This window comes from Phacochoerus africanus, chromosome 13 (assembly GCF_016906955.1).
Source record: "Phacochoerus africanus isolate WHEZ1 chromosome 13, ROS_Pafr_v1, whole genome shotgun sequence".
Lineage (NCBI taxonomy): Eukaryota > Metazoa > Chordata > Mammalia > Artiodactyla > Suidae > Phacochoerus > Phacochoerus africanus.
Window position 1 is genome coordinate 77,835,118 of NC_062556.1, and position 14,647 is coordinate 77,849,764.

A 14,647-nucleotide genomic window follows, 5' to 3' on the forward strand; every position below is an offset into this window, starting at 1 on the left:
CTTCTCCTGTCACTGCTGGCACTGGGCTTCAAGCAACTCACAAGTGTTAGAACCTATTGTTGTAACAACGGTTACACTAACTTCACAAAAATGGCAAGCGCCCTATAGCTAGGTGCTTCACACCTGAAGGTCTCTTGAAGCCAACCACAAAAAAAACCTTTCATACTTTATCAGAAACTAATTAATATAAAATTTGCATTAAGAGTAACAAGTGTCTCAGTGCCTCAATTTCATAGTATTAAAAAGGCAGTAAATTATAAAACCTTGGAGTTCCCGTCATGGCTCAGTGGTTAACAAATCCAACTAGGAACCATGAGGTTTCGGTTCGATCCCTGGCCTCACTCAGTGGGTTAAGGATCTGGCGCTGCCATGAGCTGTGGTGTAGGTCACAGGTGTGGCTCGGATCTGGTGTTGCTGTGGCTGTGGTGTAGGCCAGCAGCTTCAGCTCTGATTCAACCCCTAGCCTGGGAACCTCCATATGCCGCGGGAGCAGCCCTAAAAAAGGCAAAAACAACAACAACAACAACAAATATATATATATATATATATATATATATATATATATATATATATATATAAACAAACCTTAAGGCCAATTGTTTGCAACTCGTCACTAGAAAATGAAGTCATTAACTAAATGTTCTACTTACTTAACAGGTAAAATACATACCAATGAAATTTTTTTAAATCTCAAACACTGTAAAGGCAGCAATTAACATTGCTCTTTTGTTCACTAAGCTAGAACATATTTAAAACAGAACAAGGCAGGCTTTAAAGACAGAAATTCTCCAGGAACAGGAGCATGATTTGGAATTACGAATCTAACTATTTGGCAATCTCAGCTGTCCAGAACAAAGAGAGCATCATTTTAGTGGATTTTACGATATAAAAAGTTTCTTCTGAGATGATCCCCTCGGGATGGCACAGACGGCTTAGGTACTGCTTTTTTTGCTCCAGTTTAACTGAGGTCTAACTGACATATGACGCGGAACAGGTTTAAAGAGCCTGTTTCCTCTTAATTTAGACACAATTCTAAGTGGAGAGAGAAGAGGGTGCAGAACAGTGTTTCAGCCTCCGGGAATGGGTGAAGCCATGTCAACCAAAAGAAGCCTCAAGTGTCAAAAACTCTTTCAACTGAGAAACACGAGGATACCTCGCAATGAATGAATGGTCTTCAAGGTCCAGCTGTGACAGTGGAGACGGATGAAAGTGGGGTCTACCCCTGGAGGGAACCTGAGGGCCCGCTGGTGTGAGGAGAGCACTGGTGGAAACATGAGGGAGTTGTGGCCAGAGGCTCAGCTCCCTCGCCCCTCCCACTGTCAGGAACACCAGCTCTGAAAGGCAACTCCAAGTGCGGGACAGACAGACACACACGGAGGAGCTGAAACAAAAGCAGGAGACAGCCAAGCTCCGCCCCCTCAACCTCAAGGCCTCTGCAGGCTGCCCAGGGGCTGGAGGAACCTCCCTCTCCTCCCCCAGGTCTGTTCAGGTGGCCTCAAGCCTTCCTCCAATATCCCTCCGCTCTGCTTTATCTTTCCATCACAGCAGCAAGAATCGACGTTGTAAGTTCACTAATTTTACCATGTCTCCTCCACTAGAAGGCAGGACCCCTGGCAGGAATGCCCCGTCTGTCTACCCCGCCAGCACAGCACAGTGCCTGCAGGTGAGGAACCCAAAGATGCCTTAGATGAATAAAGTGACAGAGCAAAACTTGATAAACTTCAGCAAGAACTGGGAGAAGTCACTGCCACTGAATGGTCTGACACCCCCTCTCCATTCACTTTTTGCTCCTAAGGCTACCATAGAACATCAGATAAACTCTGTACACAAACTATAACGAACCATGAAATGTCAAAAGTCTCCACTCTTCAATTTTGTTTACCGCCTTCCTGCCAAAGTTGCACAATTTCTTTCCCACGTCATGGTGCTTAAGGAATATGTAACCTAGTTACTTCAGTTACCCAGACAACGCCTTCAAAGCTCATCCCCTCTCCCCCCCACCCCACCGCCAAAACAAACCATCAAGAGCTTAGACACCGCGCCACTTTTTACAGTTCCACGACCACAGAGCGGCTTTACATCCCATACAAGACTGGTGCGGCACTGCACTCGCTCTGTGAACTCTGGGGGAACGGCTTGACATCAAACTCAACCCTCATTGTAGGAAATGTGGCAAGTAAGAGCCATAAACACCTTCGCATCACACCCAGGCCCGCTAGACTTTCCTAACGTTAAAGGGAGACGGCGTGGCCCGCCACCACCCGCACCTCCTCCGCGGCATCACCCTCCGCGTAGCCACGGGCAAGTCACCCGGGCCGGCCCGCCGATGTGCACCCAGACCGGCGCGGGAGTGTCGGCCCGGCCACGCGACCCAAGGAGGTGGACGCGTGGCCGCGGACAGCCCTCCCGGCTGCACTCGGGCGCCCACGCCGGGAGCGGTGACTCAGCCGCCCGAGCCCGGCCTCCTCCCCCGCCCCGAGCTGCCGCGCCCCGCAGGCCGGCCCGCCCCGGGCCCCGAGCCGCCCGGTCCAGCCCCGCTACCTTCGCTCTTGCCCAGGATCCGGCAGCACAGGTTCTGCAGCAGGACGTTCGGAGACTTCTGGTCCGGGGTCGCCATCCTAGCCCGGACCTGCCAGCGGGGGCCCCGCGGAGCCCCCGGCCCTCGCCCACTCTGCCCTGAGCCTGGCGCACCCCGGAGACCCGGCCGCCGGCGTCTTCCCCGCGCCCCGCGGGCTCCCGGTGCCCCCACAGGCTAAGGCCCCGCGGGCAGCGCCGGCAAGAAAGGCGCCATTTTAACGGAACCCGCCGAAACGCGGGCCCCTCCCACAATGCCCCGCTTCTTCCGGGCGCTCAGGTCCGCGGTGCGCCGGCCTAAACGCTCCCCTCGACCGCGGCGGCCCAGCCGGGAGAGTTCCGGCTCCCATGGAAGAAGGCTCCAGGTGCCCCAAACGTTTTCAGGTGTCGTCGAAGGTCAGTTGGCCATTTACCTGCTGTGAGAGTGTCTGGTGCCCAGTAGCGCCTTTAGAGGCCATGACTTTTTAAAAAGTCATTGGTTCGAATCACACTTCCGTTGGAAGAATTCTGTTTATTGAAGTATAAGGTCGATAAGGTTTTTGACACGTGGTTAAGCATGGCACGGGCTGCCCTGTCCAGTTTTTCCTAAGAGCACGTTTGGCTGCTCCCCACCCCCGCCCACAGCCCTCTCCCGCACCCCAGGCAGCTCTAGCCGGTCTGAGAAGGGGGAAGGCCTGAAGAGGAAAAGCAAGAGCAGGCACATGCACACCACTTAAAACGGTACTGTAGAAGCGTGCACAAGTGGACAAAAGAGCCACAGAAACTGAGAACTGCCCAGACCAGTGACGTAGGACCCGATCCTCGCAAGGGTCAAGGTGCAAGAGCCCAACAGTGTCCTTGGCCCAGTGGATGAGAGCCAGGACAAGTCCCATGCTGGACCAACCTAAGCTCCTCCCAGGGATTTGGGATTAGGATAAAACAGTGTGTCCCTCCAGCTGACCTGGTCTATAACAGAGGAAACAGGCACCGTCCAACAACCAAGAGAGCTGAGTGGGAGAGAACACCCTGCCCCTGCCTTCCCAGGGTCAGAGGAAAAGGCCAGTCTGTACAGACAGGACCACCCAGGCTTCCTGCTGAAGCTCAGGATGCCAGATGGTGCCTTAATGGGAGCCCATGGAAGAAGGGACAAGACCCTGAAGGAGCCCTGCCTGCCTGACTGTACATCGCAACACCTATCGGCTACCATCCGCGTTCTAGGACTAGGAAAACTGCAAGAGTCACAAGACAGAGGCTCTGAGTGAGGCAGTTGGAGGCCAGAGGGCACATGGGAGGAGAAGCGCAGTTTCAGGTGGTGGCGTGTCCATAGCTACCTCCTTCCCAGCCTTCCTGCTGCACTTGCCCAGGTTTCTGAGGTCATGGACCCCAGTAGCAGCCGTGACAGCAACACTATGGAATGCAAAGACAGTGAGATGTGCAGAGAGGGAAGGAGACTAGAGAAGGTGGCCCAGCTTAGTGGGCATTGGGCTAGTGTGTCCTTAACAACACCTCCTGTCACCGGAATTTCCCTGAATGTGCCTCTGCCCTTCCCAATCTAAAGGTGGAAATAAAGTAACTAAAATATAGCGTGGGGGACATGTAATGGGATGTAAAGCAGGACTTGTCTAAGAATGAGGGACTAAGATGCAGAACTGAGGACTTTAGTTTTTAAAGACACCGGAGGAAGACACTGCCCCGGGTTAATAAGATGCAGCCAAGTTTGCACTGCTTATTCTCCAGCCATTGCTCCCATCCCTGCAGGGCCATCGGCAACTGAGCAGGTGCCCACAGAGGAGGAGATTCTGGAGGTCCTGAGACCATTTTAGGAAGACCCCTGCACGGAACCCTAAAGAAAAGCCATATGTTCCCACCTCTGGAGAGTTGGCCTTGGACGCCAGCCACAGGGCTGCCATCCGTGGCCACTCAGGGTTAATAGAAAGCAAGAACCATGCCAAGTTCATTAGAAGATTTTGATCCCGTGTTCTTAATCTCTCCATCCAGACTCAAATTAAGGGAGTTAAAATTAGTGATGAGGGTGGAGGAAACTGGGAGTGAAAATCACTGCTCTCCTCTCCTCAAGCGCCTCCTCTGAACACGGTCCAGCTGCACAGAGTGAGGGACAGTCCTGGGCTTCAGGCTGGATCGGACACGGAAGTGTCAGAGGTCTGCCTGAAATGTCACGAAAGATGAGAACGGGAGAGTCTACCTGACCTCTTTGGAAAAGTACAGCTGGCAGAAAAGGAAACCTTTCAATGTTTAGACCCTAAGATGAGACTGCATATGCGCAGGTCACAGTGCTATCATAGAGGAAGCTCTGGACAAGTGTTCTACGTTTCTTGCCCCCAGTAAACCATGCCTCCCAGAATCCTCACCTCTTTGTGATCCCCTCCCCAACTCGGGGCAGATCCCCTGACTTGCTTGATCTGGTACAGTGGGATGGGACAGAGGAGCTGCTGTGTGGGTCCCCAGCCTCTTGGGGCCACATGGAAAGGGAGAGATCCTGAGAGCTCACGAAATGGGGCGGGGGGGTGGGGCTGGCTAGCCCAGCATCCCAGCCTAATCCAGCCCCCTGCCTACCCTCTAGCTAAATATGGCCACACAAGGGACTCTGCAAAGCCAGGAAACTGCCCACTGACTCCAGCCATGATTGCAGAATTGTTAGCTAATGAAATGTTTGTTGCTCTCAGCCCTTAAGATTGGTGTGTTTGCGGAGTTCCTGTCGTGGCGCAGCGGTTGACGAATCCGACTGGGAACCATGAGGTTGTGGGTTTGATCCCTGCCCTTGCCCAGTGGGTTGGGGATCTGGCGTTGCCGTGAGCTGTGGTGTAGGTGGCAGACGCAGCTCAGATCCCGCCGTTGCTGTGGCTCTGGCGTGGGCCGGTGGCTACGGCTCCGATTGGACCCCTAGCCTGGGAGCCTCCATATGCCACGGGAGCGGCCCAGGAAATGGCAAAAAGACAAAAAAAAAAAAAAGATGGATGTGTTTGCTTTACAACAGGTAACTAGTACGGATTATCTCTGCGCGGTGGGTAGGGGGCACACGCGGCTTCATGGAGGACAGACATGCCCATCTTTTGCTTATTTGCTCTCAGATCCATCACCTGCTCTCACCTGGTCTGAGCTCCATCCTAGTGGACACCATGACCAAGCTTCCTGGACAACTGGCCTCCTGGTAGGTTCAGCCACCGGAGTCAGTGGTAGAAATTTGGAGGTCAGAAGGAAGCAGCCCCAATGTCACCCTGCAGCAGCCTGCCCTCGCCCCGTCTGTGGCAATAACTCGTCTCCTGCATGGCAGCATCTCCCCCCCCCCCGCCCCCGTCAGCCCCTTCTCGCACAGCCCCAGCCTCCTCTGTGCACCTCCCACCAAGGAAGGCTCAGAATTGGGGTTATAGTAACATCACCCCCGCCCCCCGCTGTCCCTTCAGCCCTGCAAAGAGTAACCTCTTCCTGCACTGGCTGGTCTCTGAGCTCCTGACCACCTGCTTCAGCCTCGCACAGACCAGTCCCCGTGTGAAATCCCCGGTGCTGGAATCACTAGCCTGGTTTCTGCTCTGCGGGCTGGTTCCTGCTACACAGGCCGTGCTAGTGGGAGTGACCCCAGGGAAGACATCCTCAAGATGGGCTCCTGGGCTCCGCTGCTCACTAGCTGAGCTCGAGTACGGCAGGGTCTTTTTGAAGGTGGATTCCATGGGATGTTGGAACATCTTTTTTTTTTTTCTTGCTTTTTAGGGTCACACTGGTGGCATATGGAAGTTCTTAGGCTAGGGGCGAATCAGAGCTGTAGCTGCTGGTCTGCACCACAGCCACAGCAATGCAGGATTTGGGCGGTGTAGGTCGCAGACGCGGCTCAGATCCTACGTTGCTGTGGCTGTGGTGTAGGCCAGCAGCTGTAGTTCTGATTTGACCCCTAGTCTGGGAACTTCCATAATGCCATGAGTGTTACCCTAAAAAGCAAAAAAAAAAAAAAAAAAAAAATTCACCTGAACCTTCTTAAATGCAGCACAAAACCTCTCCTCATTTGTGTGCGGACTGGCCTTTCCCCATTTCCTGAAGCAGTCGGGTTGGCTCTTCTCAGTGGCCAATAGAGCAGAATCCCAAAGGACTCAAATACTCTAAAGGAAGGAATGAAAGGGTGGGCAGAGAAGCGAACATCAGAGAGGACACTGAAATCCACCCTCCCTCCTGACTGCAGCAAGTGTCGGGGGCAAAAACGCTCTGTGAAAAGGCCAAGGTTTCCAGAACGAGTGAAGGAAAAACGCAGGAGCTGGTCACGGTCACATTAAGATGTATTTTAATATAAAGACCTGCGTAGGTTGACAGCAAACGGGCGGAGAAAAGATGGACCAAACGAGCTGTGCGTATAGCAAGGCTGGAGCGGCCACACTGACATCAGGTAAAACCCACTCTGAGACGAGAAGGGTCCAGAGTCGAGAAGGGCATCCTGCAGGGATGGATGGGAGATCCGCTCGTTAGGAAGACCCGGCGGTGAATGTGTGTGTGCCTATGACAGGCCTTCGAACACTTGGAGCCAGAGGGACTTCAGAGGTGACGGTGAGGGTGTAAGCAAGCCCTGCACACACACAAAAGCATAAAACCAGACAGAATTGCCAAAATGAACCAAGCCAGGGCACTGGAAATCACACAAAGACAGACCACAAATTGGCAAGCATTCATTTTTGGTGGGGCTTTTTGGGAGAAGAACGTGCGGCCGTTGTCTGTTGGGAGAGCCCTGATCCTCCCAGCGCAGAGTGGCTGCCGCACCATCGATCTGGTCCCAGAAGGGACAGGCTCAATCTGGGGCAAGAGCAAACAAGCCATGGCTCACCAGCGAATGGGAGCTTGGTAGGAAATAGGGTGACACTGCAGCTCCACTAGCCCAAGCCAAGCCCCAAGTTGGGGGCCTGCTTGGTTACAAGTGACGGCCCTGGAGGATTTTAATGCTGTGAAGGTTAGTTTTGTGTCACTTCGTCCAGGCTGTGGTGCCCAGATGTGTGGCCAGACATAGCTCTGGGGTTTCTGTAAGGGTATGGTGGGGTGAGATTAGCATGTCAGTCGTGGGCTTTGAGGAGAGCAGATTGTCCTCCATGGTGTGGTGGGCCTCATCCAATCAGGCGAAGGCCTGAACAGAACAAAAGACTGACCTTCCCCAAGGAAGAGGAATCTGCCAGCAGGCAGCCTTCATACTCAAGCTGCAGCACTGGCTCTTCCCCAGGGTTCCAGCCCACAGCTCCCCCTGCAGATTGTGGACTTGCCAGCCCCACACGCATGGGAGCCAATTCCTTAATAAAACTCTCTTTCCCTCACTCTGGGTCAATGATAAAGTAAAATGTAGAACAATAAAAATTTTATCCTCTGGGGGGAAGAAAAGAAATAACAAACAGAACAGGAGGAACACAAAAAAACACATTAAGATTGTATGTTGAAACCAAAATATCTCACGAATTGCATTACATACAAATGCACTAAATCCACAGAGGTAAGGCACAATCCCAGTGACACCCCGAGGCTGCGGGCTGCGGGCCCATCCGCTGCCAGTGTGGCCCTTGGTCAGCGCCCTACAGCGGCGTCCGTTGTCCCTCCTTTCCTCGTTCCTTTCTTCCTCTTTGGAAGAACGTCGCTGAGAGTCCACGCCTAGGAGTGGGTGGTTGTGGGCCCCTTCCCTAAATGGAGTATCTACATAGATTATTTAAAATTTTGCCTGGAGGTGTATCTCCCCCCCCCAATTATTTGTTTTTTCAACAATTTGCTTGTAGTAGTGTGCATTCGTGCATATTAATTTTATACTTTGAGTCATAAGCCAACAATACAGCACTTATTTTCTTGCTCAAATTTTTGTAGGCTTGGCCCTTTCAGCCCTTTGAGCTGGCTCCTGTGTCCCTGTGATAGTCCCTCCTGGCTGTGAGTCCAGCCCAGACACGGTTTCCCCTGCGATGAACATCCTGCGTTGGAGTGGCTTATCTCTTACAATTAAGAAGCTGAGGAGTTCCCGTCGTGGCGCAGTGGTTAGCGAATCCGACTGGGGACCGTGAGGTTTCGGGTTCAATCCCTGGTCTTGCTCAGTGGGTTAAGGATCTGGCGTTGCTGTGAGCTGTGGTGTGGGTCGCAGACGTGGCTCAGATCTGGCATTGCTGTGGCTCTGGCGTAGGCTGGTGGCTACAGCTCCGATTGGACCCCTAGCCTGGGAACCTCCATATGCCACAGGAGCGGCCCTAGAAAGGGTAAAAAGACAAAAAAAAAAAAAGAAGAAGAAGCCGAAGCCGACACATTAGTATTAACCCAGATTCACGGTTTACTCTAGTTCTTCTGGGTGGTGGGATATTGGGGTGAGACAGCGAAGTCTGTGGTCCTGCACCCCTGGCTCACCTCTTCTGCCTCCTCTTTGCCCTCCATCGGAGGCAAAGTCCTCTGGGATCCCTCGGGGGCAGTTTCCACATCTATTCGTGCTCCTTCTGTCCCCCGTGATGCGCTGCTCCTCACAAGAGTGGGGCAGCTCTGTCTGACTTCTCCTTGGTGTGGGCCAGATTTAAAAGTCTTTTAGATGCTGTCTTTCATGTCACACCTGACATTGTAGGAAAAGATGTATTCGAGCCGCCTCGGTGAGAAGATTTATGATTAACGCGTGTTCAGCACCCCACTCAGTTATTATAAAGATCGTTAATGAGGGATTGGCTGAAACCAGTGAACAATCTTTCAAATTACAATTAATTTATAAATTGATATTCACTTTTCTTCTTTCGAGACAATAATGATTTACTGTTCTGACATCGGATCAACAGAAAGAAACTCCAGTTCGGCTTTGAAAACTCATATATTTCAGGAAAATGTCATGTAGCCATTGCAAGGGGATGGATAAATTACTTTTAGAAGAGTCAGGAAGTCTTTTGAGCCACTGTCCTTTCTGTTCTCTTGTTTTGTGAGCATGTAGTGTTTCTTTTGAAAATTGGAATCAGTTTTCAAAGGCTGCCGTCTGACACGGCTTTGCTATAAATACCGCCAGGATTGAGAATTGCTTTTGTCTCCACCTCGGCTTGGGAAGCAAAAGCTCCTACTTTTCTAGCCTTTGTTGGCCTGCCTTCTGCAATCTTATTTCTCAAGTCTGTATTACAGGTTTTGAAGCATATTATGGTTTTAGTTATGGTGTCTAAGGCCAGAATGTTGCTCCTTTGCTTTAAAAGTATTTTACGGAAGCTCCAGCGGTGATGAACCTGACGAGTATCCATGAGGACGCGGGTTTGATTCCTGGCCTTTCCCAGTGGCTACAGCATTGCCATGAGCTGTGGTGTAGGTCACAGACACAGGTCAGATCCTGTGTTGCTGTGGCTCTGGTGTAGACCAGCAGCTGCAGCTCTGATTTGATCCCTAGCCTGGGAACCTCCCTATGCTGCAGGTATGGCCCTACAAAACAAAACAAACAAACAAACGAAAGAGTATTCTAAATTAATTTCAAAACTATTTTAAAGAACACAAATGGCTTTTCATAATAGGGATGAAATTTCCTTGTTTGGGTACTAAATTCTGTGCCTAGCGGTTCCACCCTCTCCTCACCTGGGAGCTCTGTATCTCTCCCGTTTAATCTGTGTTTACCAGATGTAACGTCCCAATTCACTCGTCATCTGGTTGAATGTTCTTCTCCTGTTGTCTGGGGGTGGCTGGAAATACATGGAGTCTCTCGGTAGAAGATTGAACTTCCTAGAGATGCTTCAAGTCTGAAGAAAGCCATGGTGCGGGGTCAAGACAGTGTGCGTGTGCAGTGCGGGCGGCTCATTCTTGCTGCTGGTGGTCCTGCCTGCAGTGTCTGCTCTGAGGTCGCTTGCGGTGCTGGGCTCTGGTCTTTGGAAGACCGAACCTGCCTGCAGGCTTAGGGACCAGATGCACCTGTTGAGTCAGGTTGAAGGTGACAGCTGGACTGGCCTCCTGTGTCGGTGCATCACCCACAGGCACGTGACGTGGGCTGAGGCGTCCTCTCCCAAGGGCTGATGGACCTCGGTCTGAGCTCTCACTGGACCAGGCTCATCCCAGAACAGTTTCTGTGGCGGGAGAGACCCTTTGCCCTAAGCCTGGGAGGCTTCTGGGGCCCAGGCCCTCAAGGCCCATCCCCGGGGCTGCGGGCATCTCAACTTCCATCAGGCCACCATGGCCACCGGCCTCATCGTTGCCAGGTGACAGGAGTTGTGACGGCTGCCTCCACCTGCTCCTTGTGCCCCACGTGGAATAGTCCCATCTTCTGCCTGCACACAGTGGCACAGCCAGTCCAGATGTCACCAGAAGTTACAAACCACTCGTGAAGAGCCCCGGGCGGGGACGGGGGGGCGGTTCCAGGGGTCAAATCCGCAGGCAGCACCCGGAGGCTGCATCTCAGCCTCTCCGCAGACACTCCTGATTGCTTAGCAACTTGTGTCACTGCCTCCGGCGTCTTCAGCCCTTTGGTCCTGAAGAATTCGAGGACACTGCAAAGGAGACATCTGATGCAGCCTCTGCAAACGGAAGCTAATGAGTTTTCCGGATGATTGGAGCGCCTCTCCCCTTCTGGGTGAACAGACGCTTCACCAGAGCTGACAAAGGGGAGGGAGGAGCCCCTTCGGACACAAAGCTCGGCTGCGGACTCTTCGGGGAGCCCAGGTCTCTGCGAGCCTCTCCTGCGCTCCGAGCTTTGTGCTCGGGGATTGATTTGAAGCACGTGAGGGACTGGCCAGCCCGCTTATTTCTGTAAACGTCTATTCCAAGTTAACTTGGCAGCGGCAGAAATCCGTTCCTCTCTGCAAAGCGGAGAAAAGCACTTGTCCCTTGTCATGGTTTTATATTTTCTGTCCCTCAGAAAGCAACTGGGATGGACCCGTCCTGCCCAACCACGACTCTTTGTGCGTTTTGCCTAAAACTGGCCTGAATGTGAATTCAAAGGCAGAGCTGGAATATACACGGCGAGTCTCTAGAACAGGAGGTACAGAGTCAAAGCCGAGGACAGCCCATCTCGTGTCTTGCACGTTAACTCTTAAAGGTACACGACGTACGCGCTCACACAGCTCCCCCGCTGCCGGTCACAGACCGTGTGCGACGTAAGCGTGGAGTCCCCGCATAGAGGTTCCCAAGGCCGGGTCTGCATCGCAGCGTCTCACTGTGTGAAGACGGAATTCACCTTCAAAAGCAACAGACTCGGGTTCCGGTTGTGGCTCAGCGGGTTAGGAGCCCAGCATAGTGTCCGTGAGGAGGCAGGGTTGATCCCTCGCTCAGTGGGTTAAGGACAGAGCGTTGCCACCAGCTGCAGCAGAGGTGGCAGCGGAGGCTCGGATGGCGCGTTGCTGTGGCTGAGGTGCAGGCCACCCCTCGCCCGGGAACGTCCGTGTGCCGCGGGTGCAGCCCTCAACAAAACAACCACACTTTGAGAAAATAATTCGTGTGTGCATTCATTTCACATGTCTCAGTTTTCCAATGACATTTTTTAGTTGGGGACTTAATTGAGGGAGTGAGCGATTAATTTTTTTTTTTTAATTAAAAGCACAGACCTACCGAAGCACAGGAACCTGCCTTCCGAGCTGAAAAGCAAGAGCTGCGGCGTTTTCTTAGCGCCAGGTTCTTGCTGAAAGACCCGAGTGAGTCAGGCCCATGCAGTTTGGCCCTGCCTGACGGCAACGCTGTCGGCCTTCCCAGAGCCGCCTGCCAAGAACGGCTGTGCTGGCCGCGCGGATCCGAGGCCGTCTCGTGTCATGAGGGGGTTGTTGCCATTTTCTCCTGAAACGGGGTAAGTCGTTCTCTCGGGGCAATTTGATTTAATTACTAATCTCTATATTTGGTAGATTTGTTTTGCCTTGTTTTTAAACTCAGAAGCCACTGAGAATTCAATACAGCAAAATCCTAAATATTCCTGAGGCCCACAAAGTTATCATGCTCGATGTTTTATCTTTGGTTTGTCAAATGGGGCCGTAGGTCAGGTGTACATAAAGGAAGGAATGCAGAGGAGGAGGAAAGGACAGGGACGGGTGTTGGTCCCTTTATATTCAGAGTTTTGTTTTGCTGGCTCTGCTCCAAGTTGCCTCTCCAACGCCCTTGTTTTAACTCTAAGAGTGTCCGCCTTCTCTCTTCAGATGAGCGTTTCTCTCGGGGACCTTAGAGCAGATTTCCAGGCAGAAAGGTCACGGCTTTAAAAAAGCTCTATTTCCAGGATTCCAAAGAGCATTTCAGCGGCAAGCTGACGGGGTTTGTTATTTTCCTGTGAGAAAACAGTGTGATCCAGGCCAAAGGCTTTGTTCGAGGTTCTCCCGGGTCTCACTCGTTTCACCCCACTTTCCTTAGTGTCTTGGGCTTAGGGCCTCTTACTTTCAATTTACGTATTTGTTTTATATTTCTAAGGTTTTACTTTGGCATCTGTTAGTTGGAGAAATGGTCTCCATATCTTACCTTATGAAATTGTTTCTACTGGCTTGGTAATATTATATATATGCAATTATTTTAACATAAACCTTTCTTCTGCTCCCAAGAAAACAAACATGCATTGAAACATTGAGAAGCCGCAGAAGTGCCCGAGGGGTAAAAATCCGGCATAATCGCACCATCGGGACAGCCCCCTCGGTGTTGCAGTCTCTGTTGGCTCAGTCTTCCTCCGAGCAGGAACACCACGAAATGCTGGACGTCGCTGCTGCTGTGCAACCCCCGCTGCGCTCCTGCGACGCCTCGAGTTTCCAGGTCATCGAAAGCCCGAAGCCTGGCCAGTAACGGCTGCTCCACAGTCCATCCATCGGGCGGCGCACTTCCCGCCGTTGGCCTGCCTCTCCGTGTTCTGGGATGCCCCACTGGTTGGATGAGTTTTCCATTATTAAATGCAAAGAACATTAAAGCCACCGTAGCTCTGGACCCAAACCGCTGGCTGAGGTCCATCTACAGAGGCGTGAATTTGGGGTAAACCAGCCCGCCCTGTCTCTCCAGGACGTTTCCGTGAAGGTGGCGTTGGCTGTGAGGGCATCGAATTGGATGCTGGAGCCATCTGGGAACGATTCTGGTCTCTCTATGTCCACGTTGTGTGTGTGTCCTCAGACTTGGCCACAGGGTGGAAGGAGCGGGACTTGGAGCCAGGCAGGAGCTTTCCCTCTGCTCTCGGCCGTCTCTGTGGCCATGGCAAAGGCACGGACCCTCGTGAATGGCGGCTTCCTGGTCAGTAGGGCGGTTGGCGGGCACACTGCGGGGAAAAATCTACTGCTAAATGCTGCACACACAGAACGCTTGTTAGTAACACTGAGATCTGCCTCTGAATGTGTCCATGCTCTTTTTTTTTTTTTTTTTTTTTGGCCACACTCGCCGCATATGCAAGTTCCCAGGCTAGGGTTAGAATCGGAGCTGCAGCAACACGGGATCCGAGCCACATCTGCGACCTACACCACAGCTCACGGCAACACCGGATCTTTAACCCACTGAGTGGGGCCAGGGATCAAACCTGCATCCTCATGGTTACTTGTCAGATTCATTACTGCTGCGCTACGATGGGAGTTCCAACGCCTTTAACCAAGAGTTAGAGATGAGAGAGCTCCTTACCAAACCTCCCTGATGCAGAAGTTAGGATCCCTATTTTAGAAAATAGAAGCCTCGGGCTCAGAGAAGGTGAGCGTTTTCCCCAAGCTCACATAGCGGTACATGGCCAGACAGAGGTTAGGATTCGTGTCTCTTCCAGGCTGAAGCTCTTTCTGCTAACAGTTCACTAGCTCACTCCCTAATAGCAACTTGGTAATAGAAATCGGAGTTACCCATTAGGATGTAAGTTAGAAATCTCTGTTGATTAATGATGGCTTATAAAATGGATTACTACTCTTTATGTTAACACATTTTGTTTAAAAATTTGGACATAAAAACTCCTAATAAAGATGTTTTAAAATATATTTATATAAAATATATAAACTTGTAGATTAAAAGTCTTTGTCAGTTGACTCTACCATGTCACAGCTGCTGTTTAGCTTTGCTTTTTTGCAGGAGTGCAGTATTTTTTTTCTTCCCAATGCTGCGGTTTCCTCCCCCAAAGTCCCTGGTGGGTCATGGAAGTTTAAGGTTCTTTGTAACTCTTTATCCAGCTTCTGAGAAGTCATCTGAAGTTCCTGCTGCAGGACATGCAGTCGGA

The 14,647-nt window shown here is 51.8% G+C and overlaps 1 protein-coding gene across 1 annotated transcript in view; it reads right to left on the minus strand.

The window, feature by feature from the left end:
• TUBGCP3 (tubulin gamma complex associated protein 3) overlaps positions 1–2,815 on the minus strand; it is a 43,456-nt gene extending 40,641 nt beyond the window's left edge. The window contains exon 1 of the mRNA XM_047755741.1: positions 2,542–2,815. Coding sequence (XP_047611697.1) covers positions 2,542–2,617 — 76 coding nt within the window. The 5' untranslated portion in view covers positions 2,618–2,815. The remainder of the gene's footprint in view (positions 1–2,541) is intronic.
• Between the last annotated feature and the right edge of the window lie 11,832 nt (positions 2,816–14,647).